We start from the raw sequence: 27,584 nt of genomic DNA, 5'->3' as shown, positions 1-27,584 counted from the left end.
GAGGACCCGGATTTAAAGAGACAGGCACTACAACCGTCGTGGCTGCGCGCGGCCTGTGGGCGCCTGGTCCGAGGCCTGAGGCGGCGCCGGAGCCCGGAAGGCAGGTGAGGGGGCGGCGCGGCGGGGCCGGCCTGCGGGAAAGGGGGGCGGCCGAAGTGCGGGGCTCGGCGCGGCCCGGGAGCCAGCCCCGTGGTCTCCTCCCCCGCCCGCCGGCTCGCAGAGCCCGGGGGCACACCCTCCGTGACGTGGCGGCCCCCCGGGAGCCCGCGGGGGTTGGCTCCCGGGACCCCCGCGGCCCCACGCCGGGGAGGCAGGGCGCCCCCGCGGGGCTCCTCTGGCCGGGTCCGCCCAGCCGCCGCCCGAGTCGGTGCGCTGCGGACGGAGCTTGGGAGCCTTTCTCTTCCCGCCGCGTCCCCTTCAGCCCAGCCCGGGGCTGTGCTCTGGCCGCCCCTCGCCCTCCCCGCGGCCCCGGCGGGTAGCCGGTACCCCCTCCCGAAAGGGGAGGCCCCTCCGGGAGCAGCGGCCGCGGGGCTCTCACTTCCCGGCCCGGCTGCGTTCGGGCCTCAACGGCTTCCCTTCTCGGCTCCCTCAGGAAATGCTAAGTGGCGGCCGCGAGGGGCCTGTGAGCCAGGCGGGGTTCCCCAAACGGTTCCGAGCCTCCTGGTGGCCCAGCGCCTCCCGGACCCTGCGGAGGAGGGGCGCGGCTAGGTGCCTTCCCCACCCCCCCCCCCACCCCCCCGGCTCCTTGGCGTCCTGGGGGCGGCTTTTCATAAATCGCTTTCCAGGAAGGTGGTGGACCCTAATTTTTTTTTTTTTTTTTTTTTTAACTTGAGCGCCTCTTACGGGCCTGCTCTACTTTCACATACTCTGTGGTTCAGCATCTAGGGGTTACAGAGCCCTTTGTGAAGTTTCATGAAAACGTTGACTGTTTCTTCCCCAAAACGTACAAGGCTGAATGCGCACCTTTTGAATACATTTGCAAGGGAGTTCAGAGCCCTACCCCCCACTCCCATTCGCCCATCCACGGACCCAGTGTCATTTCCCCCCTTCCCTTGAGGTAGATATTTTCCCTGTCTTAGGAATAAGGAAGCTGACTCGGGGAAGTTAAGGGAAATTCTCAAAAGATAACATAGTCTCTGAACTGCACGGTCACACTTGCGCTCGCGTCTCTGATTCCCAGTTACCTGCTGTTCTCTGCATCACGTTTCACTTCAGCAAGTAAAGCCTGCTTTTCATTATCATCCGCAAGCAGTTTGACGACAAAGCCTGGTGCAGGCTGAAAATAACTTCCAGTCTGTTGAAAGCTGGAACTGGGAGGATATTTTAGAAAATAAGGATAAAAGAAAGTGGGGGATACTATGTGGATATGGTCCTTGTTACCATGTGGATTGATTGAGCAGTTCCTTTGATTCTTGCTTGTCCAGTTACTTCAGCATTTTCAGATTGAAGTTGCTGAATTATAACCCGGCTAGTTGCACACAGGGAGCCTTTGCTTAAAGGATAATCGCTTCATTGACTATATAAGGGTTTTTATTCTTAGAATGACAACTGTCTGAGTTAGGTACTATTATTATCCACATTTTACAGTTGAGGAAATTGAGGAACTGAGAGATTAAGGAAATTCCCAAGGTCTTATGACCGTAAACTAGGATTTGAAACCAGGGGGTTAGGTTTTAGGCTCCATTTAATTGCCTCTCAAAATAGGGCTTCTGATTTAATCACAGATCTATATAGTGGCTTAATTATTTTCTGAGGATAACAAATATTTTATATTTCACATTAAAGGCTTCCTGAAAATAATGTCTTTTTCTTTTCTTTTTTTTAACTGCACCACTTGGCTTTCAATATCTCAGTTCCTCCTCCAGGGTTTGAACCCTGGCCATAGAAGTGAAAGCACTGAGTCCTAACCACTAGGCTACCAGGGAACTCCCGACGTAATTTTTCTTGATGTTTAAAAAGAAACTTTAGAATCTTATGCTAAAGGGTCACCATCCATTTTAAGGCTTAGGGTTTGCTGGTGGCCTGAGAAAGGGTTTTATGTTACTTGAATTCTCTTGATTGTGATTTACTAGATATACATTAGATAATATCTAAATTTTCAATTATGTAATTGAACATCCTGTTGCAGACTGAATTTTTCTGTACTGGAATTGTTCATCCTGTAGGCAATAAATCTTTCATACCTGGTCTTCCCTGGTGGTCCTGTGGTTAAGACTCCGAGCTTCCACTGCAGGAGGCGGAAGTACGATTTCTGGTCAGGGATCAGACAGCAGCCAAAAAAAAAAAAAATCCTTCATACTTTGGGAGAGGTTTGGTTGGTCAGCATGGATTATTGTGTTAGGATGTCAGCCTTTGAGGAAATTAGAAGCCTAGCTCCTCTGTAACTCACTTTTCTGCCTCTTCCCCTTCCATGCAGCTGTATGACTTTGGCTTTTAAGATCCTCTTCCCACCAACTCTCCGTGCACTCAGGAAAAAAGAACTGTGCCTATTCCGAGAACATCACCGGCCAGACATAAGACACTTTGGCCAGTGGTCAGAGACAGTTCTTCGTGGACACCACCACCTCCAGAGAAGAAAGCCTGTTCCGTCCTTTCGGGAAAGCAACCTAAGACCACGTGCCGCCTGCCTTGTTTTCTTGCCAGGGTCGCATGTGGGACTCTGCAGTGGTCCCTGTGAGATGGCAGAACAACGCTTCTGTGTGGACTACGCCAAGCGTGGCACCGCCGGCTGCAAAAAATGCAAGGAAAAGATTGTCAAGGGCGTATGCCGAATTGGCAAAGTGGTGCCCAATCCCTTTTCAGAGGCGGGGGGCGATATGAAAGAGTGGTACCACATTAAATGTATGTTTGAGAAACTGGAGCGGGCCCGGGCCACCACAAAAAAAATTGAGGACCTCACCGAGCTGGAAGGCTGGGAAGAGCTGGAAGAGAATGAGAAAGAGCAGATAAGTCAGCACATTGCAGGTAGGGTGGAGAATACTGCTTTCTCATCTTACTGGCTCTGAGAGGCAACGAGATGAGAGTAGAACCCAATTTCTTTCTTCCTGTCTTTCTTTAAGTTTATTGTTCAGAAATAACTTCAAACTCAGGAATGTTACAAGAATAAAAATAGTACATAGTACAAAGAATGCTCATGTCCCCCCCCCCCCTTTTTTTTTTTTCTGGCTGTGCTGTTTTTTCATCTGGCTGTGGGATTTTAGTTCCGTGACCAGGGATTAAACCCAGGTCCTCAGCAGTGAGACTATAGAGTCCTAACCTCTCGACCTCCAGGGAGTTCCCTCAGATTTACCTGTTAACATTTTGCTCTCTGCTTTATCATTTGTGTTCATGTTTGTGCTCACTCTTTCCCTCTCTGTTACTCTCTCCTTCCACACAAGTGACTTTTTCCCCCCAGAACCATTTGGGCATGCGTCATGGTCCTTTGCCTTTAAATACTTCAATGTGTATATCTTAAGAATAGGATATCGTGACTATAATACAGCTATCAACCAGTAAATTTATCTTTGATATAATGCTTTAATCTACCGTCTGTATTCTAGTTTTGTCAGTTGATCAGATAATTTATAACTTTTCTCTCCCTTCAGTATGGAATCCTGATACAAGATCAGGTATTGCACTGAGTTGTCGAGTCTGGCCTCCTTTAATCTGGAACATCTCTGAGGTCTTTGTTTTCTTTCATGACATTGACATTTTTGAAGAAAAGAGTACCTACACTACTCCCTTTTCTCTCTCAACTTATTTTCTGTATGGACTCAGATTACTGCTTTTTCCTGATGGCTTATCATTGTCCTGTACTTTATTAATTTGGTGCTAAATTGTCCCATATTTGGTCAGTTGGGAACCCCTTTGAGCTAATTTTTGTCCTTGATGTCCAGATCACTTTTTAAAAATTGTTTTAAAGTACTCCCTTGCTTTCTGGCCTAACAGTATGCTCGCTCTTAGCATTACCTATCTCAGCCGTGAAATCAGCCGTTTCTCTGAGGAGTCCTTGTTCCTGTTATGGGGGAAATGGCAATAGAGACAAAAATGTTGATGCTGTGTGTCCTGCGTGCTTCTGGGCCCTTTCAGCAGGCAGAACTGGAAAACACATGTTTGTATATACACAAAAACATATGTGCACACACGTGTGTGTTCAAATGCATGCAGATTTTAGAAATCTGACACTGGCAAATCCAATTAGACCTTTCCGACCTTCAATGTCATTGCAATATTCCTGTCTTCAGTTTAGTTCTAGTCAGTATAGGGGGACTAAAATGGACCTCTGTCCTTTTCCTTTGAGAGGACAGTGACTTCAGGGAGAAAACTAATACATTTTTTTTTTCCAGCTTCCCTCTTGCCCTGCCCAGCCTTAGCCATTGGCTTCACACTTTTTTACTTCTGGACCCAGCTCATTCAGAGGAAGAAAAATACAAGGGAGAGTTAAACTGTCACACAGCTCAAATAACTCAGCAGCTGCAAGTTTTCCTGCATGTACCAGATCAACATGCTCTGTTTATCCAACTTCATTTTACTTTCTTGTTTATCTTTAAATTGAGGCTAATTCCATAAGCTGAGGTCCTCACATTTTATCTGTTGACACATGATTTCTGACTTCCTCTGAATAATCTGAAGGTTATATATGAGATAAGGGGTGGAGAGTATTGATGAATATTTAAGTTACTAATAAAAGTAAAGAATACCTGGGTCTTTTGTCCCTAGAACACCCTCGCCCCAATACCCTAATACCTAGTACTTCCAGTCAAGCAGACCAGCCAGCCAACAGTCACCTTTCGGTTAATACCATGGTAGTAACTTACCTAGCCAGGCTGTAAGAGCAATTGATAGTCTTTGAAAGTTTTCTCAGGGATTTTTCACTGAAAGATATTTTCCCTTCTTTTGGGGGTCCTACAGATCTATCTTCCAAGGCAACAAGCACACCAAAGAAGAAAGCTGTTGTCCAGGCTAAGTTGACAGCCACTGGCCAAGTAGCATCTCCAGTGAAAGGTGCCTCATTTGTCACCAATTCCAATCCCCGAAAGTTTTCTGGCTTTTCAGGTAAGAGAGGTTAGGGCTACGTGAGCTGTTGCAGTCCTTTTAATTAGGTATCCTGGGAGACCAAGATTTGGTACTCCGGTTAAGTGACCATTCTGTGCCATCTAGCCTGCTTAATACAGTTGACTATTAAACATCCCAGGCAGTAGGGGCTCCAAATCCCCTGCACAGTTGAAATGCCAGATGTCATTTATAGTCTGCCTTCTTGTCTGAGGCTCCACTTTATGCATGGTTCCACCATGCCCTCAGTTCTGCATCCCTGGGTTCAATCAATTGCAGATTGTATAGTACTTATTTGCTATTGAAAAACTCTGTGTGTAAGTGCAGTTCAAACCCATGTTGTTCAAGAGTCAACTGTAATTTGCTTTCATCTGAGCAGAGAGGTAATGGCCAGCTAATTCTCAGCGCCCCACATGTATCGCATTTTTTTGTATATTTTAATCTCTGTTGCAGCAAAAAGATGTTTGTTCTTTCAAGACTTCTTCCCCTTGAAGTAGTTTACCTGGATCAGACGTTATTACAACCTGCCATTTACTTCCTTGTTTTGGGGTTTTTGGTTTTTTAACATTTATTTATTTACCTGGCTGCACCAGGTCTTGGTTGTGGCACACGGGATCATTCCTCTTTGCTGCGGAATGCAGCATCTTTAGTTTTGGCATTTGAACTCGTAGTTGTAGCCTGTGGGATCCAGTTCCCTGACAAGGGATCAAACCTCAGGCCCCCTGCATCGGGAGCATGGATTCTTAGCCACTGGAAAACCAGAGAAGTCCCACTTCCTTGCTTTTTGATATGGAAGAATCGTGAGAAGTTGCATCCCCTACTTGCCCAAGTTGGAGATGAAAGTAGAGATGGAGGTGTCCTGCATGTCCTTGGGTAGCAGACAGCGTTGGGCTGGGGCTTTTGCACGTGTGGTTTCCTTTGTTCTTCACTTAACGGTGAGGAGTACTTTTATTAGGCCCATTTTATGAATGAGAAACCCAATGCTCAACATCATTATGGAGTTTCTAACAGTTACACTTCAATACCTGTGCTTTTTTACCCTCCAACTTGTTACCTGTTTTATTTGGAGACATTCTTGTGACTGCCTCAGCTAAAGAAAATAAAGTCAGAACTTAGGAGCTCAGAAGTTGTTCCAGGAGGTTGCTCTGTATGAGTGAAAGAAGCCTGGACTTGAGGTCAGAAGACCTGGGTCCTGGTCTGGGCCTCTGTGGCGTCATCTGTGAAGTGGGAATGGCAGCGCCTGCCTTGTGAACCCCACAGTGTCTCACAAGGAATAAAGAAGAGAAAGTTGCAAAAACAGTGCCTGACTCTACAATTTTTTATCATTTTTAAACTCTGAGGTTTGCTTGGTTTGTGCCTAGTGGTCAGCCAAAGAGAGAAATATAGAAGAGTGCAGGTGACAGTAAGGGCAGTGTATTCCTGGAAGAGCCAGTTCTCGGGAGGGAATTTCGGGGAGGGCAGGTGTTCCATTTTTTCCAAGCTGCCGAACAGTGACACTTTGGAGATTTTGTCCCTTGAAGTTCTCTTTAAATGCCAGGTCAGAGATGAGGATAGATTTCTAATTTACAAACCCCAGGCAAGAAGACGCTTACATCAGCAGACAGCGTGGTAATGGCTGTCTGCTGCAAGCTTTCAGGGTGAAATTTACTTTGTAAATGGTCACAAGGAGGTAACAGAGGATCGCTTGAGAGTTGTTTGGGGTGTCTGGAGAAAAGTCCTCTTTGTTGCCCACCTTTTTAAAAATTTTTATTTATTTATTTGTCTGTGTTGGTCTTAGTTGCAGCCTGTGGGATCTAGTTCCCTGGCCAGGGATCAAACCTGGGCCCCTGCACTGGGAACGTGGAGCCTTAGCCACAGGACCACCAGGGAAGTTCCAAACCTAGAACTTTTCATTATTGTTGTTAGTCGCTCCATGTCTTAACTCTTTGTGACCCCATGGACTGTAGCCTGCCGGGCTCCTCTGTCCACAGGGATTTCCAGACAAGAACACTGGAGCGGGTTGCCATTTCCTTCTCCAGGGAGTCCCTTCTGACCCAGGGATTGAACCCACGTCTCTGGCATTGCAGGCAGATTCTTTACCACTGAGCCTCGGGGGAAGCCACCTTTCGTTTTTATAAGAAGAAAGAAAAAGAGTGGTGATGAGGGTGGTGGGGAGGGGCAGGGGGCTAGTGGCAACGACTGGGAATGCTTCTATCCTCAGGCCTTGGTCTCTTCACCGATAAGAGGAGGTTGAACTAGATCATCTTGAAGGTTTCTTCCAGTTCCAACAATCTGCAGAAGAAGTAGTTTCAGAGTAACTAAGGCGTCCCTTGATTTCTTTTTCCTTCCTGATTCCAACTTTTCTGGGTTTTTACAGTTGCTCTGAGATCGTCCTGACCACTCTTGGCTTGAAAATGGCCCTTGTTCTTCAGTAAGCACTCATATAAGAAATACACATCAGCTGGTCCTTTGCTTCAGTGTGAGGCAGTTGTTTACTCTTAATAGCTGTGAGATTTGAGGAAATCACTTGACCTCTGTCTTTTCACCGACAAAATAGTGCAATGATATCTACTCCCAAAGGGCTCTTTGGGAGACTGAGTGAAGCCGCACGTAGAGAACCAGCAGAGTGCCTGTCAGTTTCTCTTGCTTCCTTTTCGGCAAGGCCAAGCGAGTCACCTCTCCCTTTTTCTCTCCCTAACAGCCAAGCCCAACAACTCTGGGGAAGCCCACTCCAGCCCTACCCCTAAGACCCCTAAGACCAGTCTGTCCTCAAGCAAATGTGACCCGAAACACAAGGATTGTCTGCTGCGTGAGTTTCGGAAGTTGTGTGCCATGGTGGCTGAAAATCCTAGCTACAACACGAAAACCCAGATCATCCAGGACTTCCTTCAGAAAGGCTCAGCAGGAGGTGGGCCTCGAGCATCCTGGGTGGGCTTCTCGCAAGAGCTCAGAGTCACGGCCAGCCTCACGGGCACGTGAACTGTACGGTTGCGCAGGCCTCGCGCCTGGTTTGATGCTCTGCTGTATTGCTGTCTTGAAATTCAGTGTGTAGCCAGATCTGTTCCAAACACATGGGCATCTTTCTTCCTTCCTTACTCTGCCCTCTAGGAGGCCAGAAGAACCTATCCCATTTGACCAAAAGGAAAATTCACTCTCCTGTTTGATTTGGGTTTTGTGAGCCACTTGCACAGCTTGGAATAGAATCTCCCAACTGTGTTCCTTTTCATTCGTCTAAAAAATGATCATTGAACATCTGTGATGTGCCCATCACTGGGAACATGACAGTGAAAGTCATGGCTCTGCCCTGCAGGGGTTCATCCAGGGGCTACAAGGAGGCGGACGCACAGACCCCCAGCTGCCGGAGGCCATGGCCTCTGCTGCTGTGCTGAACGCACCCCCTCCCCCGAGGGCCTGTGCAGCGAGGCCAGCGATGCAGACAGCTCTTTTGGTTCTTTGGGTTTATGTATTTATTTGTTTAAGCTCCATGTCTCAAGAAAGGTTTCTTTCTTCTGTCTCCTCCAGATGGTTTCCACGGTGACGTGTACCTAACAGTGAAGCTGCTGCTGCCGGGTGTCATTAAGAGTGTTTACAACTTGAATGATAAGCAGATCGTGAAGCTTTTCAGCCGCATTTTTAACTGCAGCGCGGATGACATGACACGAGACCTGGAGCAGGTCAGAGGAAGGGGAGGGCAGGGGGCCTCCACGGGGGTTCTGCTGAGCCCGTCACCCGCACTTTTTCCTGGTGGAGCACATAGTGTTTCAGAAAACTGAAACCCACGTGAGCAAGCATTCGTTATGAGAGGAGTTGAACGGGAGGCTCCAGCTGTTAGCTTCACAAGGTTCTGAAGACTAGACTTACATTACTGCTGAGCCTCAGAGAAAGACCTAGACTGCGAGGGTGGATCTTAGACTTCCCACTCTCTCTCCAGGGGCTCTTGTCCTAGACCCTTATCTGGCCGCACCATGTGGCATGTATTAATAGGGTCCTGGTTCCCTAAAAGGGATCGAACCTGTGACCCCTGCGTTGGAAGCTTGGTGTCTTAGCCACTAGCAGGGGATTCCCTCTGGGCCCTGTGTTTTCCTAGCTTTTTTTTCCATTATAACTTGGGCTTGCCATTCAGTTTTGGTTTGTTCATGACTCCAGCCTTGACACCTAGAAAGTTGCTGTCCAAACACCCCCATAATCTGATGACTGTGTCTGTCTTGTAGTTCAGATTCTAACAGGACTCACATTGGCTTGGCCCTGCATTAGTTCTTACATCACTTCTCAGCTGAGGCAGGGGGCCAGATCCTGTGGAGGATGGAGGTGCCCTTTCCAGGAGCTGTGGGTGGGATATAGTCTCTAAACAGTGAAGTCGATATTTGTGAGTTTCGGACAGGAGCAGTGATTGAAATCTCTAATTCACCTGTAGTCATGAGGGCTTGGGGGTTACACATGGCCACTTTGGGGTTGCTGCATGGTATTTTGGTTTTTGGAGACAGGGTGACGTGTCAGAGACAATCAGAGTCTTCTTTGAGCAGAGCAAGTCTTTCCCTCCAGCTGCCAAGAGCCTCCTTACCATCCAGGAGGTGGACGAATTCCTCCTGCGGCTCTCCAAGCTCACCAAGGAGGATGAGCAGCAACAGGCCCTGCAGGATATCGCCTCCAGGTGGGGGCACTGCCCACTGGGGATGGGCCTGGGGAGATGGAATCACTAGGGGAGGAAGGTTTGGGAGTCCAGAGCTTTGTAAGTTGAATGTGCCTCATCACTCTAGGTGTACAGCCAACGACCTTAAGTGCATCATCAGGCTGATCAAGCATGATCTGAAGATGAACTCAGGTGCAAAACACGTGTGAGTACCAAGTCGTCTGATGGTGGAAGCTGCCCACTCCCTGTGTTGTCAGCTGGTCTCAGAGACTTGGAAGCCCCGATTTGGGTTTGACCTGATTGTGCCGCCTTCCTTCCTGTGGGACCCGTCAGTTGACCTAGCTCAGCCTCCCTTTTCTCATGTTAAATGGAGATAACAGTACCCTTTTCACAGAGTTGTTAGAGTCAAACATAGCAAATATGTTCAAAGTTGCTTGCCCACTCCAGCTCCCTCTTTGCTAGGGCAGCATCCAGGTAGCATGGTATCTCAAAAGAGCTGAGTTTTCCAAGATCTCTTTCTCCTGTGACAGTCTTTAGATAATAGGACATCACCACTTCCCCATGTATTGGGATTCATGGGGTCCCAATATATGGGGAAGCTGTTAGATCCCAATATATGGGGAAGCGGTTATGTCCTGTTGTTGCCAGACATGATATGTTGCAGCATATTGCTGCTATCCAGAGCGATAAGGTCAAGAACAGTGGTGTTTGTTTCCTTGCTCCTGTCGGCCTCGGCAGGTTAGATGCCCTAGACCCCAATGCCTATGAAGCCTTCAAAGCCTCACGCAACCTGCAGGATGTGGTGGAGCGGGTCCTCCGCAACGAGCAGGAGGTGGAGAAGGAGCCAGGCCAGAGACGAGCTCTGAGTGTCCAGGCCTCTCTGATGACCCCAGTGCAGCCCATGCTGGTAAGGACGTTCCTCTTGCCCTGCTTTCTGCTCCTGTGTGAGGTTACTACCCTCCCCTTGTGAGATCTGAGAGGGTATGATGCTGAAGGCTGTGCAAGAAAGATGGCTGGAAGATTTGGGGGAAGGAAGAGTAGAGTTGCAGGGGGTGTTTCTCCTAGGAGAGTATGGCAGAGGGGGAGATAGTGTGACCAGTGGAAAGACCTGAGAACTCAGCCATCTCTGCCCTCAGCCAGCTGTGGAATCTTAGGTGAGGTCCTTAGTCTCTCTTGATTTATGTGAATGGTATCTGAAGTGTCTGCCCTATGCGGTTCATCAGTCCTCTTTCCTGAAGTCAGGTGGATGTGTGCAGTAACTCCTGAGTCTCTATGACATGCCCCAAAGTAGCTCTGAGAGTTGGTGACAGAGCCAGCCTTCCTGTGAGAGGGTACCTTAGGTCTCCTTTTTTATCTGGAAAGAGAAGAAGCTTCAGGAATGAAGACCAGCTCTCCTTGGGCCTCTGCTTCTTTCATGATAAATGGGACGTCCTTCCTGGTGTGGGTTTTCCTATGCAACAGGACAGTCCACGCCTGCTGCTGTGCCTGCTCTGAGAGCCTTTGTATTCTTTCAGTGGGGTGGACTGCTGTCTATGAAGCAATGCTTTCTATGGTGTTTTCCTGAAGTCCTGGTCTAGGGTTCTGTGTTGGGATAGCCAGCACCAAAATAGTAAGATCTCCACTTGAAGGACAGGACCAGTTACCTCCATTAGTAGACTTTCTGATTTTTATAAGAATTTTTCTTGGAATCTGTTCCACGGTCTCATTTGAACCATGGCATAGCTTATACTGGGCTTCCCTGGTGGCTCAGTGGTAAAGAATCCACCTTCCAATGCAGGAGACGCAGGTTTGATCCCTGGGTCGGAAAGATCCCCTGGAGAAGGAATTGGCAACCTACTCCAGTATTCTTGCCTGGGAAACACCATGGGCAGAGGAGCTTGGCAGGCTACAGTCCATGGGGTCACAAAAGAGTCAGATACAACTTAGTGACTAAATAGCAACAATAGGTTGCACAGCTTACTGGTCAACCACCCAGGCTTTGGAGTTGGATCTAGATTCACATCTCATTCCTGCCCTTCACTATCTGTGTAATAGAAAGTAGGCACTTAACCTCTGCGAATTTCAGTTTTCTCATTCATAAAGTGAAAACAATATACCAGAATATGACGCTGCCCATCCTTTTCACTTCCTCCTGCCCTGAGGGTGTACTCTGGCTGAGGGGCCCCGGGCTTCGCGCTGTCCCTGCCGAGCCGCCTCTCCGGGAAGAGCACCTAAGACTCCAGGCTTGTCTCCCCCTCCTCTGCCCCCAAGGCTGAAGCCTGCAAGTCCATCGAGTATGCCATGAAGAAGTGTCCGAACGGCATGTTCTCTGAGATCAAGTACGACGGGGAGCGAGTCCAGGTGCATAAAAAGGGAGACCACTTCAGTTACTTCAGCCGCAGTCTCAAACCCGTCCTGCCACACAAGGTACAGACCCCTTCCTTTCTGCTGGGACTCTTCTACCTGTCTCTAAGAATCTCAAAGCCTGTGTTCCATTGCCATTCCAGCTCTCATGCAAAATAGAATGTTTTGTATTTGTTGAATGGAAGAATGAATTGATTTATTCATTTCTGGAATCTTCTAATAATGTGGGGCTGTTCAGGAGGAACAAGAGAGTAGCTGGGGGTCAGCCATCGTGGAGCCTAGGGGCAGTGACGCCAGGACAGCGAGTTCAGCTGGTGACGACTTGCATGCTTGTCCTCTGCCTTTCTAGGTCCTGTGTGCTCCCCCTGAGATATGTCGTGGCTCGGGTACAAGGAACTGTTAGGCAGTCAGTCATTAATTTGTTCAACTTTTTTTTTTTGACGTTTTGTCTGTGCCACACAGCATGCAGTATGTTAGTTCCCCTACCAGGGAGCAAACCTGTGCCCCCTGCAGTGGAAGCACAGAGTCTTGGCCACCGGACTACCAGGGAAGTCCCCTGTCAACAAATACTGATCAAGGGTTTATGCTGGGCACTGTATAAGGTAGTGGGCATCCGGCATTTAATGAAAAGTTTCAAAAAAGGACGAAGTTCTGTGCCTCCAGAGGCTTACATTCAAATATGAACACAATCCCATGGGGGCTTCTGAGACCCCAGCTCCTGCCTTTAATCAGGGGGCATTGAGAACCTCGCCCCTCGGCCCTTCTCAGCTCCCGGGGCCTCTGGGAGCCCTTGGGGGTTGTCCAGGGAAAAGCAGTGGGGACAGCTGGCTCCGGTAGCTGGGGGGTAGGTGGCCCTCCTGCGCCTGCTCCCCCTTCTGTCTGCTCAGAGTCCCGGGGGAGGGGACGCATACACCCTTGCCCAGCCTCGCCTGCCTGGGCAGTCAGGCCAGGCCGTCAGTTTCAAGTGTTTCTGAAAGCTGAGCAGGACCTCCTCGCGAGCATTAGTGAAGACCCTCCTCGTGTTTTTTTGTTGCTTCTAAGGGAGTCCATTTCTCTCTTTCCATCCTTTTTCCCACTGGTGTGTTCTCCTGCACGAATCCCGCCTGCCCACCTTCCCTCCCTCTGTTCCATGTTTGTCTGCCTCCCTTCTTCCCCTCATTTTCACCTTCAATCTTTTCCTTTTTCCTGCAAATTCTCTGCAGCCAATAGAAACTGACCGCGATGTGAGCTGACCTCTTCCAGGGTCTGGGCTGAGGCCCTGAAACATGGCTGATTGTTCCTGTCTGGCCAGCTGCCAAGACCTGAGTCTGTTTTGCACACCAGCTAGGCTGTGTTGGTGCTCCGTGTTCCCTCGGGGGCCCGGCTTTTGCTTTCTGTGTCCTGGCTCCCTCTGAGTGACCCTTCTGCCTCCAGGTGGCCCACTTTAAGGACTTCATCCCCCGGGCTTTCCCTGGGGGCCACAGCATGATCTTGGACTCTGAGGTGCTCCTGATTGACAACAGGACAGGCAGACCACTGCCCTTTGGGACTCTGGGAGTGCACAAGGTACCTGCTCAGGCCCAGTGAGCAAGAGTGAGTGTGTGCATGAGTGTGTGCTTTCAGTCCAGATGCAGAGGGATGTGTCGCTTACTTGGGGTCAAGCTTATCTTCATCTTTGAGCTGGTACTGACTTCAGCCCTAAGTTTAGATGTGTTTCGTTTTTGTGTTTTGCATAAAAAAACCTTATAGTGGCACCTGGCTTATAACTGGGTCAGTCTCCACTTAGGACGTGACTGCCAAGTGCCTTTATGGCCCAGGGGCTTCACAGCACAAACATGCATTATGTTCCACACGCTTCAGAGGGTCTGTGAAAGTGGACTGCTTCTCCCGTGTGTCCCTCATGTACCTACTACCTCATTTTCCCTTACAGAAAGCTGCCTTCCAGGATGCTAATGTCTGCCTGTTTGTTTTTGATTGTATCTACTTCAATGATGTCAGCTTGATGGATAGGTGAGGAATCTATTTTTCATTCCTGGGTAGGGAGGTGGGGGCTTGAGATTGGAAAGGAGAGCAGGCAAGGGCTGGCGGAAGTGCCTCTGGGCCTAGGAGCTGCAGCAGGAAGGAGCGAGAGGGAGCACAATTACTGCACAGCCGGCTCCCCATTCAGTGTTAGGAAGAGCCAGTGTGCTGACTAGATCTCGACTCTGAAAGCTTAAGTCACAGAGGAAACCGCGCCACCCACAGCAGAATGGACTGTTGACGAGATACCCGACCACAAGCACTGTAGGGTTTCAGTTTCTCTCTTCAGAAGCGCCTCCAGGTGCATAAGGCAGATGAATTTCAGTTCAGAGGCTTTAGTCTTGGAAGAGGTTGCCAACCAGAAGCTTGGGATTGTCAGGCTCTGTGGTTGGGACCACCTTCGGGATAACTCGCAGTCTTGACCTCTTGAGTCCCAAAAACCATTTTGGCCCCCTCTTCCCTTAGAGAAGCATCCCTGCCCCCACCCCCACCCCAGCCCCCAGCCCTGAGTGTGGAGGGGGAGGGAGATGGAAGGAGACAGAACTGCCAGGGTAGGAGCTGGGGTTTGGGCTTGAGGTCCTGAGGCCTGTCAGCCTTCTGACCCAAGCACAGCCCGCCTGGGGCCTAGAGAGTGAGACAGGATACAGCAAAGGAGAGTCAGGGTTATTTTTCAAAGGGGACCAGGGTTTACACAGGCTGTCTGGGCTGATGAGGTAGAGACAGGACCTATAACAATGAAGTTACTCTGCCACAGCTCATACCATCCGTCTTTGGTCCCGACGGAGCCCTGGTCACCCTGGGCGGGCAGAACTGATAGACACGAGGGCCCAGAGCCATGGCAGACCTCTCAGGAAACTAGTCCATCCTTATCCCGTCTCTCCTCAGAGCTCTGGGGGGTTGGAGGAGCATCCTGGCCTGACCTCAGCTCTTCTGTCCCCCTCAGGCCTCTGTGTGAGCGGCGGAAGCTTCTTTATGACAACATGGTGGAAATTCCCAACCGGATCATGTTCTCAGAAATGAAGCAAGTCACAGTGAGTGAGGATCCCACCCTCGCAGTGTCCTCATGATTTGAAAGCAGAGCAGAACCCCCCATGGGTCCAATGTGGTTGGGAGGATGAGTCTTAGTTATTTTTTTAAGAGGAAGGCTGATGTGGATACGAGCAGACCTTGGAGATACTGTGGGTTTGATTCTAGACCACCACAGTAAAGCAGTATCACAAGAAAATAAGTCACGTAACTTATGAATTCCCAGTGCACAGGAAAGCTACATTAACACTCTAGTCCATTAGGTGTGTGATAGCATTATGTCTAAAATAACATTTTTAGTTAAGGTAAAAATACTAAAAATACTACTTAACTAAAAAAACTAAACTAAAAATACTACTAAAAAATGCTTACCGTCATCTAACAACATTTTGGTGAAAAAAAAAAAAGGAAAAAACAGTAAGTGCAAAAGGCGGTAAAGCAAAGCACAGTAAGACAGGCCCTGCCGGTGTTCGTGTGCGAGTCCCCACCTGGGAGGGCAGGGCGTGAAAGGCCCTTCCCAGGTGGGCGCCCAGAGTCACAGCTGAAGCAGCTCTCTGGCTGGTCCCTGCTCCGCTGGCCCTTTTGTTCCTTGTATTCAAGTCAGGGTGTTTCTAGCAGGCACTTTGCTAGTGTGTGAAAAGGAACCACCTCTCCCTCGCTTCCATAGCCCTTCTCTGTTCTCACATCAATCTCAGTGTCTCTCCTGTTCTCCCTCAGAAAGCTTCCGACTTGGTGGACATGATCAACAGGGTGATCCGAGAGGGGCTGGAAGGGCTGGTGCTGAAGGACGTGAAGGTAACATGGTCACATCCTTGGCTTTCTTCCGCCCTGACAGGACGTGGCTGTGGCAGTTGGCGGTGCTTGAGGGGGTGGTGCCTTTGCAGGATTCTGGATCGAAAGGCTGGGTTTGTGTTTGTCTCCTGAAGTGCGTTGGTGGAGTGGGAGGGCACTGCGACAGATCCAGGGTGTCTTGTGAGCAGGTGAAAAAGCCCACCCTCACAGAGCCTCCATTCGCGTTTGTGGTTTCTCTCTTGCTTGCTTCCCCTCAGGGTACATATGAGCCTGGAAAGCGGCATTGGCTGAAAGTGAAGAAAGACTATTTGAACGAGGGGGCCATGGCCGACACAGCTGACCTGGTGGTGCTTGGGGCCTTCTACGGGCAAGGGAGCAAAGGTCGGTGGCCTCTGGCCCCTGGGATGGTGCTTCTTTGAAAGGCACCACTCAAGGCATAGGCTGGCCCTTTTCCTGGCTGGACGTGCTAGCACGGCCAGTCGTGACATCGGAGCTCTGGCTTAGGGGCCCTGACCTTGCCCATGCCGCCTCAGGCCGGAACAGGGAGCGCTGCAGACCCAGGCAGGGAGTGGTCAGGTGAGAGTGCCCTGGGCTCGCTGGCCCAAAAAGACTCCAGCCACTGTGTCTCCAAGGCCTGGTGGCTTTCTCCTCAGGGAAAGTCTCCCATTTCTGAACTGGAGGGGAAGCTGGGGTCTCAGGAACTAGTAGTCTTGGCATCTGTTTCTGGGCGCCAGACGCTATTCAGCTCCTTTTAGTCCAGCATTCAGTGTGATTGCCCCAAATTCACTGAAGTTGGGACTCCAAATGGTGAACGTCACACGGCTGGTGTGGGTCCAGGAGGTCGCCAGGGCTCCGACGCCGAGGCCCGGGCCCCTCCTCCGCAGGCTGCCTCTCACAGAGCCTCCTCCCCGCAGGTGGCATGATGTCCATCTTCCTCATGGGCTGCTTCGACCCGAGCAGCCAGAAGTGGTGCACCGTCACCAAGTGTGCAGGAGGCCACGACGACGCGACGCTCGCCCGCCTGCAGACCGAACTGGACATGGTGAAGATCAGCAAGGTGAGGGGGGCCCTGGGGCCCTGGCCTCTGGCCCAGCCGTCACTTCTGAGACGAGCAGTGTTGTGGGGCGTGGCGGGGAAGCTGTAGGTCTCGTTTGTCTGTCTCCACAGAAAAGAGCTGCTGCTTGCATAGGAGCAGTGTTAGACCCTCAAATCCTCTGAGGACCTACCCTGTGGAAACTGGCCTTTGTGCCGTCCAGGCCACAGCCTCTCTGGGCAGGGAGGATGCCAGGGGTGAGGGGCTGCCTTTTGTGATAAGGCACCTCTTCTCACAAGCCTGTGACCAAGAGCGCGTTTAAGTCCTGTTTTGGCAACAGCCCAGGACAGCATCTTTCTCCTCTAGGATCCCAGCAAGATACCCAACTGGCTGAAAATCAATAAGATCTACTACCCTGACTTCATCGTTCCAGACCCAAAGGTATTATCCCGTGGCCTGGGGTCCTCCAGCCCCCAAAATGAGCTTGTACATTCTCTACTGCCACAGAGACATCATTTCAGCATCAGTGACAGTCCACCCAGGGATGGGGAGCCAGGTGACAGGCACGGAAAAGACCAGTCAATGCTGAGGGGCCATCCTCAGCAGACAGGAAGGGCCTCTCCTTCCTTGAGTCAGAGAGTCTGTTCGAGACGTGGCCTGGCCCAGTCCTTCCTGCACTGACAGAGAGCTGAGGCCCAGGGAAGACCCAGGACTCCCTAGGCCACACAGCATCAGCAGTGGGGCTAGAACTTGTCTCCCTGTGGTTACCCACTGCCGTTTCGCTTTTAACTGTGCTCTGTTGCTTTTAGCTGGGCTTTCAGGTAAGGCTCAGTGGTAAAGAATCTGCCTGTCAAGCAGGGACACAGGTTCAGTCCCTGGGTCAGGAAGATCCCCTGGAGGAGGAAATGGCAACCTTCTCCAGTATTCTTGCCTGGAGAATCCCATGGACAGAGGAGCCTGGCGGGCTGCAGTCTATGGGGTCACAGAGAGTCAGACACAGCTTAGCACTTGAACAGCAGCAACACTGCTTTCGCCTGATTGGAAGGTGTTTTCTACTTAACCAGTGAGTGACCTGACTTCTCCTGACAGAAAGCTGCCGTGTGGGAGATCACAGGGGCTGAATTCTCAAAATCTGAGGCTCACACAGCCGATGGGATCTCCATCCGATTCCCTCGCTGCACCCGAATCCGTGATGATAAGGACTGGAAGTCTGCCACGAACCTCCCCCAACTCAAGGTGCAGGCGACTGGGCTGCGCGCGTGTCCTGTTCCCCACTCTGCCGGCACCTGACCACCTGCGTCCTCCCCTTCCCCTTTCTCCAGCATGCTGAGAGGCCAGGAGGGCAGTTACTAGAAAGGGAGAGCAGCAAATCCCCCAGGACAGAGCTCCGCCTGCATCAGGCCCCCTGGGCAGCCCTGGGCCCTGTCTCACAGCCTCCTGAGGAGGACTTGCCCCCCAGGCTTCAGTCTCCACATTGCTGAGAAGAACTGGGGAACAGAGAACAGTGATCTGTGCAGATTACTCCAGAAACAGGGCCAGAGCTAGAGAAGCACCGAGGAAGCCAGCTCCTTTGGCCTGCTGTGTGTCCTCCTCCCCTCATTTTCCTCAGCCCGGGCACCTAAAACAGACCACACAGACTGCCTGAGCCCCGAGGCTGGGAAAGGAGGGATAGCGCGGCATTCTCCCCTTCCCAGGAGCTGTACCAACTGTCCAAGGAGCGGGCGGCCTTCGCCATAACGGCCGGGGATGAGGGGAGCTCCGCCGCAGGAGGCAGCAGCGGGGAGAGCGAGGGCACCTCAGGGCCGGCTGTGCCTCACAAGGCCCCGAGAGCCTCCCCCAAGCAGCCTCCCGCCAGCGCCAAGAAGGCTGGGGGCAAGCCGGGCGGCTGCACCAGCAGAGGCGGTAAGGAGGGAGGGAGGGGTTGGGGCACTGAGGAGTGGGCGGGGAGCCCTGAGGTCCTGGGACCCCATCTACTGCCGCTGTCGATGGCTGCGTTCCTGCTCTGTGTGCATCTGATGGCCAGCCACTGATCTGTGGGTTACCCTCCTGCTCTGCACACCTGCCAGACAGGGTCCCCAAGAGCCCATGGGAGCTGAGGATGAGCCGCCTCTGAGCTCAGGGCTCAGTGGACAGCCCTTCCTGTCTCACCCATGCTGATAGCAGAGGGGCCTGCCCTTCTCTTAGCTCCCCTGACTTCAGGGACCATTATCACCGCTTCTGTCCTCTTCTTGGTTCTCACCCCAAGCTTTTGCCTGCAGGCAACCTACCAGATGCAAAGCCCTCCCCTGTGAGAGTAGGGGTGAAGCGGAAGGCTCCTGATGTGACCCCGTGCCAAGCCAAGGTGAGGGCAAGCACCTCGCATTCCCAGCTCTTTGCACTTGGACGCTGCGCAATGGGCAGGGTGTGGTCGCAATGGGCAGGGTGTGGTCGGGCTGACTGCCTGCCCCCCCCCCGCCCCGCCCTCTTGTAGCACCCTGGCCTCAGGCAGGGCTGCAGTCCGCTGGCTCCACCCTGTGCCCTCTTGTTGCCTTGCAGAGGCGGCCAGCCAGCAAGCAGAGAGGAAGGAGAGCTGTGCCCACAGGCAGGAGATAGAACAGCGGGGAGGCTGCAAGGACCCACCCAGCTGCTGGTCCCAAATCCCAGTTGACATTAAAGGGGAGGAAGCCCAGCCTGGGTGTGGGAGTGCAGCCGTGTGAGTTTGTGAACAGGGCCAGCCAGTGAGAAGCGGGAGAGCCCTGGTTCAGTGACTGGCCTCCTCCTCTCCCCTCCTACTCCGCTGTCAGTTTAGTTTGACAACCGCTATTGAGCACTTACCAAGGCCAGTGACTGGGTTCCACCCTGGAGGCACTGATGGCTCAGAGGCAGATAGAGGTGTCGGCATCTGGTCACGACAGGGAGGCTGTGCCACCCCCACCCCCCGCCCCTGGCAGTCAGCGTGGAGGTCACGACACCCAGGTCCTGAACCCAGTCACCATGTCACCCAGAGGACCTTGCCGTGTTTCCCCTACCTGAAGCCCTGGACTCCATCAGTCACGAGCAGGGCTCCCGGCCCCTCAGCACGCACACAGGACTGCTCGTGGGTCAGGCAGCATCACTCCGGGCCCCACAGGCCCTGCCCACCAGTCCTTGGGTGGCTCTTGAGACGTGTGCTTCCCCTTTTCCAGGTCCCTTATGGGGACCCGTCCCTTCGCCCTTCTTTTCCTCTCAGCAAGGATGGAAAGGCATGTCGGTCATGCATAACCTGGAGTGGCCGGAGGATGGGGGTTTTGGGGTTTTTATCTTTACTTGGCTGTACCAAATCTTAGTTGTGGCACACAGGGCCCTTACTTGTAGGACGTGGGACCTAGTTCCCTGACCAGGGATCAAACTTGGGCCTCTTGCACTGGGAGCTCGGTGTCTTCGCCACTGGACCACCCAGGGAAGTCCCAGGATGGGGGTTTTAGGCCATTATCGTTTCTCCTGTAAACGCTCTCCCCACGTCCCAACCGCTAGTCTCCGTCTCACAGCTCTTCCCGAGCGGGGTCAGAGCCCCAGCCCAGCCGTGACTACTGTGCGTTTGCAGGTGCTGCTGGACATCTTCACTGGAGTGCGGCTCTACCTGCCGCCCTCCACGCCAGACTTCAGCCGCCTCAGACGCTACTTTGTGGCATTCGATGGGGACCTGGTGCAGGAATTTGACGTGGCCTCAGCCACACACGTGCTGGGTGGCAGGGACAGGAACCCCGAGGCCCAGCAGGTCTCCCCGGAGTGGATCTGGGCGTGTATCCGGAAACGGAGGCTGGTGGCTCCTTGCTAGGACTGCTGCCCACCCCTCCCTTGGGTGTACTCCCCGCCGCACTGCTTCTGGGCGGATGGGCGGTGGGCGGACCCAGGGTAGGGGCAGCTCTCTTCTCCAAGCTATGCATCTTCCAGAGCCCACCAGCCCCGCGTGCTGTCTTCCAGACTGGAGTGAGTTGCTGTGTGCCACCACTGAAGTCAGGTTCTCCTGCCAGTTTACATAGGTCTTTCAGATCTGGGTGCTGGTTTTGACCTTTTTTTTCCTTTGAAAAGCTTTTTTTAAAAAAAGAAAAATGGAACCCTTTCAGAGTTATCTGTGTCCTTCCCCAAACACCTCCTATAATTCTAGTGATTAAGGAATGGAGGGGAGGCTGGCTGTTGAAGTTCCCCTTCCACTTCCAGGCTCCTTTTAAAGTTGTATTTATAAGAGTATCCTCAGAAATGCTTATAGTGGGCAAAACTTGTATTCAGCCTGGCCATTTTTGCCAGGAATGAAATTGCATCTGAAAGAAAACAAAATGGATTTTTATGTCTCACTTTTCCATGTTCTCCTATTAAACAGTGTGTGGGTCCTGGTTTGAAGGGAGGGGACCAGGAAGGAAGGACAGGGAGCTGGTGTGGGCTCCGGGGCCACGGGCTCAGGAGCAGCTGCCCCCACCCCATCTGCAAACAAGACCGCTCTTTAGAAACCCACCTGAGGACAGATCTCCACAGCCTGCTTACAGAGAACGGCTCCTGTGCCACTTGAGATGGATTTATTTGAAGAGAAAACAATTGAGCATAGACGAGTCCAGTTCAGTAGAACTTTCTACAGCACTGGGAGAAGTGTCCTGGAAACCTCCACTGGCTGTCGGGAATCAACCACCTTCAGCTGCCGAGCATGTGAAACATGCTGGTAACATAACCGAGGGGCTGAACTTACATCTTCATCAGCTTCAGGTAGTCACGTGAGGCTAACGATGCTCACCATGGACACTGCAGGTACAGACAGAGCCAGTTCGAAGCAAGCCCTGAAACTGAACAGCTGTAGCCCTAGAGGCGCAGACTGGAAGTGCACCTGAGTCGTAAGGCTGCTGAAGAGTGAGTGAGCCGAAGGAGCAGCTGCGCGCATGGCGATCTGGAGTTGGGAAAATCAGCCCAGCTGTGTGGGCCTGGCCTCTGCCTGCAGGGCTGCCAGACGCCACAGCCTCGCGCCCACGCGCTACTGTGAGCACTCTGGTCTGCGTGCAGGCTCCTCACCTCAGCATCTGGTGCTGAGGGTCCATCCTGTTTCTCCTTATCAACAAGTTGGCAGGCTGCTTGTCCAACCCCTGGAAGTGAGGTTGCTCTGGAGCTTACCTGAGTAAGAGGCTAAGCAGGGGCCACTGCCTACCCCCTGCCCTCCAGGGTAATCAGCTAAGGTCGCTACAGCCTGTCTGACCTGGGTTCCCACCTGCTGTTTGCAGTGTTAGGGGGAAGGGGCGGGGGAGGCACCCTGACAGCAGGCCAGGACATTTGGGGTTTCTGAATGGGGACCATTCAGTCTGGCTTCACTGCTGAGAATAAGACACTTTTTATTCTATCCTCTCTGGAGACAAAAGCTGCTGCTCCTCTGAGCACTGACCTACATAAATTTTCACCCCCTCTCCAGCCTCCTCAGGCCAAGCAGCGGGACAGAGCTCTCCTCTGGGGATTTTTGCCTTTGGCTTGGCTGGTCTCCCGAGGGGTGCACCTGCGCAGCAGAGGGGGTCATTTCGGTCATGAGCTCGGCCCCTCCTCACCTTGTCGGGTGTGTTACCTTCAGCTTACCGTTCAAGGTGTTGGTTTCCTTCCAGTCTTTCTGATCCATGTTTCTCTTTGCTGCTGAGATTATATATGATTTTGTATCCATGTATTTCACAGACCGTAAGCAACATCATCTTAAACCTCCCCAGCAGGGTGCTGGAGGCCTGCCCTCCTTTGAGCCTTTGTTTACTTGCTGGTTGGCAGCAGGCAAGAGGTCACCCTGGGTGCTGAACGGGTCAGCCTCCCAGAACAATGAGGACAAAGCGCTGTGGCTCAGCCTTGAGCCTCTGCGCCCTTTGGGCAAGATCCCTTCCTGCTCCAGTCACAGGGCAGATCTGCACTCAGTCCGGCTCTCCCAAAGGCTGTGCTCTCAGGAGTCCCCTCCCCTGTGCACCTGGTCTGACAGGCATACCGACCTGCACGGAGACACAGGGTACCCTGCCCTCGAGGCCAGGCCAACCTCTGAGCCACAGTCCAGCCAACACAGCTGTTTGCACAACTCCAGCCATCTCCCAGGGTCACCTGCAGACGCCAGGGCACCCCGGCTGGCCTCAGACTCCTTCCCACCCACATCTTTAAGGTCTGCTTCTACCAGATTGGTGTCCATGGCTGAACTCAGTTGATGCTGCTATCTGGGCTTGGTCCTTTTTCCTGCCCAGCTCCCATCCTCTACTAGGCTTTCCCATGTCCAAGGCCACATGACCCAAACATCTCCAAAAATAACGCAGTCTCACAAGAGCAGGCCTGTGTGCATACCGCCTGCGATTAGCCTGTGGCTTGTGAACTCATGTCAGTCTTAACTATCAGACCTCTGGCGTCCTCACACCAGATCGGACAGGCATCTATGTTGAAACTTTATTACAAAATTATAAAGCAGAGCTCTGTAACAAAAAATACACATTTGGGTTTCGTCTAACACCCAAGTAAGTCTGAGAAAATATAAGCCACTTGAAATAACACATTCACGTCCAAAAGGTTTCAACAAATTTATACAATATACATTGAGCACTAATTCCTGTACAGCTTATTCTTTCTAGTTTGGATCCAGCTATTCCAATGTATTATGAACCAGTCAGCTGTCCTGTCTTTTAAAACAAGTCACAACTGAAATCTCAGAACAATCAGCAAAAGCCATGGGATAATGAAAGAATTACATGTTTCCATGGTAATTAAGACCAAGGAGCCATGAGGGGCAGGAGAGAGCATCCAAGGATAAAAATCAAGTTTGCTACCTAGGTTAGATAGTAACTGAAATGGTATCTTAAGAATTCCCAGCCTTTATTTGGTGTAGTAATAAGATACAAAGTGGGAAGGGGGGGGGGGGGGGGGGCGGGGTCGCGGTTAGGGTTAGGTGGTTTTAACACCTTTTCTCCTAAATGGAAACCTTCACCAAAAGGGATTAGAAGACTTAAAGGCAAATTCTTTCTCCTAGATGAGTAAATGCCATCAGTTCTGATTCTGACTGAGGTTACAAACCAACCATCAGGATACTGTTAACTCATGTCTAAGAGGGAAACTGGGAGGTAGGGAGTGGTAAGGCCTCAGCAGAGAAAACAAGTTTTAAGCAGGGAAACAGCCAGCTTCTGCCCTGAAGTTATTGCTAGGTTGTAGCTGAGCTGCTATGTGCAGACCTGTTTGTTTCACAGTGGAACTAAGGAGTAGCTGAATTCTTTGTTAAACTGGTAGGCACCGTAAACTATAGTATTTACTGTCCAGCAGAAAGATGGTATCTTTACAGGGAAATCTCCATCCGCCACCCCCCACCTCCCACCCCCAGTTCCTACAAAGGCTGTAGCCCAGAATCAAACTATCTAGGACTTGGTATAATGTCAAGGTACGTGGTTTAGTGGTTGATGGAGAGAAAGCATTAAGCATATCCTGTACCAACCAACAGGTGCCCTTACAGGCTTTCCAAAGTCATGATTGGTTCTTCTGGTCTGAGAGAGCTCGGCTGCACAGGGTAGGGGCAGGGGTGACTGCCAAAGCCCTCAGCTGTCTGAGGGTGTGCATAGCGGTAATGTCCAACAGTAATGGCGGCACACACAGCTCTTCGGATAGTGCGCAGAATGTATGTTTGTGCTTGGCTAAGCTTCTCCAGCAAACTTGAGCTCTTCCAGTGATGGAGAGACCCTGAGAGGGCTCAAGAACAAGACTCACTCACTGCACGGCCCTTTCTAAAGAGCCAAGGGAATGCTGCTTCCTGACCTGCCCCTAAAGCAGCAGGCTGAGAAAGGAAGTGGGAGTCGGGAGTCCCTCCCAAGCTGGGGAACAGAGACATGCAGCTGTCTGCTCAAGGGCTCATACCTCTGAGTGCTCGGTCTTACATGCTTGTCTGACTGGAGCAGAATAAGGCCCTTTGCCTAAGTCTCTGTGTCTTCAAGTAAAACCATGTTTAAAACCTCCATGGGCAAGAGGGACCTCGTGCTCAGGGGAAAATGGTTTAAGGCTGTCCACTGGAGACATCAAAGCCAAGCAGAGAGCCACTGCTTCCACCCAACGCTTTCCCTTTTCCTCATCAACTAAAACAGGATGGCACAAAGTCAGACCCCAGGAGGAGAAGCAGAGGTGACCCACGTACTGTCTTTCAGAGACTGGAATCTCCCAGCAGTCTGAAAGCCAGATGCTTTGCTGACTCCCAAGGTCAGCTCAGGAGAGGGATAGCTTCCCATCCCAGCACTTAAGGAAGCAACTCTTAATGACTTAAGGTTTTCCAATCGCATTTGCGTTTCATTTCTCACCAGAAATAAGTTTACTGGTACAAATTTCTGTCCCTAGGAGGATCACTATGGGTCTGGTAAGCTACCATCTTTTTGGTCTAAAGAAACAAATGGATTTTAGGTAAGGTATCAAGAGATTTTAGCAAAGGTCAGTTAAAGCACAGAGAACCACAGAGACCAGAAATGAATCCAGGTGTGCCGGGGAGGAAGAGAGCCGTTCCCACCAGGACTCATGGTGGGTGAAACCGAGGAACGCCGCTCAGGGGGGTGGGCGGGCTACAGGAGGAAGGGTGAGACTGTTTAGGTTTGCAGAGGAAGGGAGGAAGATATGGTCAAAATTCTGGAAAGTCCTCTCCACCAGTTACCATCGTCACCCCAAGATCACCACAACAGGGACTGGCCTGTGCGATCTGTACCAGTTTCCACTGGCCTGGGGCTCGGCCAGCGCACAGTGTACCTCTGAAGCAAGACAGGCATGCCCAGAGATGACACAGCATCCTTGCTCGCCCTGGTCTTGGGAACACTGCGCATGTTCTGGTTAGCTTGCCCGTCTGCAAGCTGGCCAACCGTGGGCCCAGACACCTGGAGCTCTGTCCCTGTAAGGCACTGCAGAAGCTGGCACGGGCCCTCAGGATCGGAAGACGTGCACGGCTCGGATCACGTACTGCCGGCAGATGGGGCACTCGTTCATGCGCTTGCCGCACTTGGTGCAGGTGACCATGTGGCCGCACTCCAGCAGAACGCAGTCAATGGGCGAGTCCATGCAGATCCGACACAGGTTCTCCTCCAGGCTGGACGGCACTGCTCCCCCTGGACACAGAGCAGAGAGGAGAGTAAGGGGCGCAGCCCCCAGATCCACACACTCCCCTCGGGGAGAAGGAAGCACCTCCCCAGGAACTAGCTCCACCTGCTTGTTTAATCTGCACCTCCACAGGTTAGGCTATACGTTTGAAGAGTCAAGTACTTGTAGATCAAAGACTTCCCAGAACATGAGATGTTTAAGGCAAAGGCCTCAAAGCTTAAAAAGAAGTAACGTTCAGACAACTGAGGCTGTAATAAAGCCAGGGAGTGCCACGGAGGGACTCGATATTCCCTGAGGCAGAACGTGCTGAAAAGATATAAAACTGGCTGAGAAGAGTTTAGGTACCAACAGAGTTGTAATGAACGGCTCATGAAGGATCATGCGACTCCTCTGTAAACATACCCCCAACTGAATAAAGAAAGCCAAGGATTGCAGGGCCCCAGCCATGCCATGGCCTGCTGCCCCGGAGGAGACACCGTGGTGCCAGAGCCCAGCAGAGACTATGGCTCCCTCCTCTCTGCCTCCCACACACACTTCATCCACACCACCGTGACTGCTGCTCAGTGCTTTCAGAATTTGTGAGTTTGCTCCTTGTCTCCCCCACTAGGAGATGGGCTCCTAAATTCAACAAATGGAATCAATTTCTATTGAGATAATAATATACTTAGTATCTACTGTGTGCTCTGAGGGCTGATAGTCATCTTGAATGCCAGAAACCAGCCCTGAGGTGAAGGTGAACAATGTAGTCTGACTCTTTGTGACCCCATGGACTACAGCCAGACAGGTTTCTCTGTAAATGGAATTCTCCAGGCAAGAATACTGGAGCAGGTTGTCACTTCCACCTCCAGGGGACCTTCCTGACCCAGGGATTGAACCCATGTCTCCTGCACTGGCAGGCAGATTCTTCACTACTGAGCCACTGGGAAGCCCCAACAGAAACTGTGAAGTAGGTACTCTCGTTACTCGTTTTATAGGTGAGGCAAGCGAGACCAAAGGGTTAAATAGCTTGCCCAAAGATTCAAATCCAGGCAGGCTGGCTTCTAGGAAAGTGGCCTGAGGGCAGGGGCTGCGAAGACAGTACTAACTGCTCAGTGCACAGTTCTCAACAAGGCTAACTGGCTTGTGCGAGTGGGAAGACACAGTGGGCATGACCTACATCCGGGGTCAGCTGTAGGAACAGAAAAACCTTCATGTCCCCAAACCCAAGCTTCCCAGCATGTTTTAAATGGCAGCCTGAATCAGGTAGCCATAAACAGGGAACTGGTCTTATAACAGCCGCCTCTACGGTCCCACAGGGAGCTCTCATACTCCACTGTTTCTGCACTTTCTTTACCTGTTCCTTGGATTATTCAGAAAGTCAGGCTGTGAGGCAGTGAAACCTATTTACTCCTGTGAGGAGCTGGTGGCCCTAACAGGGAACATTTGGAAACAACTGAACTATATAAACACCTATAAATATAAATAGGAATACCTATATATATAATGGGTATGAGCTATATAAATAGCTCATCCATAAATATATAGATGGGCTGGAGTAATTTACAGAATTTCATTACAGATTACTTTTGTCAAGATTAACAAATTCATTAACTCAGTTGCCAGCATTCTCCCAGGGAATCAGAAAGACCCCAAGTGGATGGTCAAACTTTGGTATCAGGTGAGGGTCTAGAACTCCAAATGCTCAACTCTTGG

At 51.4% G+C, this 27,584-nt stretch overlaps 2 protein-coding genes across 17 annotated transcripts in view; one reads left to right on the top strand and one right to left on the bottom strand.

Annotated features, from left to right (window-relative positions):
• The first annotated feature begins 14 nt into the window (after positions 1-14).
• Positions 15-23,385, top strand: LIG3 (DNA ligase 3). 5 transcript variants are annotated; one of them, XM_027975290.3, is made up of 20 exons: positions 15-104; positions 2,417-2,964; positions 4,891-5,034; positions 7,712-7,918; positions 8,533-8,684; positions 9,495-9,661; positions 9,768-9,845; positions 10,379-10,547; positions 11,891-12,046; positions 13,397-13,528; positions 13,893-13,972; positions 14,925-15,012; positions 15,725-15,802; positions 16,057-16,180; positions 16,714-16,856; positions 17,199-17,273; positions 17,922-18,068; positions 18,527-18,734; positions 19,091-19,173; positions 20,395-23,385. In XM_027975290.3, the coding sequence occupies exons 2-20, from the start codon at positions 2,421-2,423 to the stop codon at positions 20,626-20,628; spliced, it is 3,009 nt and encodes a 1,002-aa protein (XP_027831091.2). In that variant the 5' UTR covers positions 15-104; positions 2,417-2,420; the 3' UTR covers positions 20,629-23,385. The 5 variants fall into 5 exon arrangements, with proteins under 5 accessions (XP_027831091.2, XP_042111346.1, XP_027831092.2 ...); XM_042255412.2 differs by having other exon boundaries at positions 15-100; positions 20,395-20,913; XM_027975291.2 differs by lacking the exon at positions 20,395-23,385 and adding an exon at positions 19,368-19,507.
• Positions 23,215-27,584, bottom strand: part of RFFL (ring finger and FYVE like domain containing E3 ubiquitin protein ligase) — a 74,926-nt gene continuing 70,556 nt past the window's right edge. For all 12 annotated transcript variants that reach the window (XM_042255416.1, XM_027975292.2, XM_042255413.1 and 9 more), the window contains one exon: positions 23,215-25,900. In XM_042255416.1, coding sequence (XP_042111350.1) covers positions 25,719-25,900 — 182 coding nt within the window. In that variant the 3' untranslated portion in view covers positions 23,215-25,718. The remainder of the gene's footprint in view (positions 25,901-27,584) is intronic.

The sequence above is a fragment of the Ovis aries genome, chromosome 11, assembly GCF_016772045.2.
Source record: "Ovis aries strain OAR_USU_Benz2616 breed Rambouillet chromosome 11, ARS-UI_Ramb_v3.0, whole genome shotgun sequence".
NCBI classification, from domain to species: Eukaryota; Metazoa; Chordata; class Mammalia; order Artiodactyla; family Bovidae; genus Ovis; species Ovis aries.
The sequence above is the reverse complement of the archived record's forward strand: the minus strand, read 5'-3'. Positions and strand labels throughout refer to the sequence as shown.

What these genes read in the sequence shown, in the direction of transcription:
- LIG3 (XM_060394791.1), top strand. Translation starts at nt 596, where the DNA reads ATGCTAAGTGGCGGCCGCGAGGGGCCTGTGAGCCAGGCGGGGTTCCCC. An exon ending in CCCCAGTGCAGCCCATGCTG is followed by an intron (nt 10,548 to 11,890) that starts GTAAGGACGTTC and finishes TCTGCCCCCAAG; the next exon opens with GCTGAAGCCTGCAAGTCCAT. An exon ending in CGGCTGCACCAGCAGAGGCG is followed by an intron (nt 18,735 to 19,090) that starts GTAAGGAGGGAG and finishes TTTTGCCTGCAG; the next exon opens with GCAACCTACCAGATGCAAAG.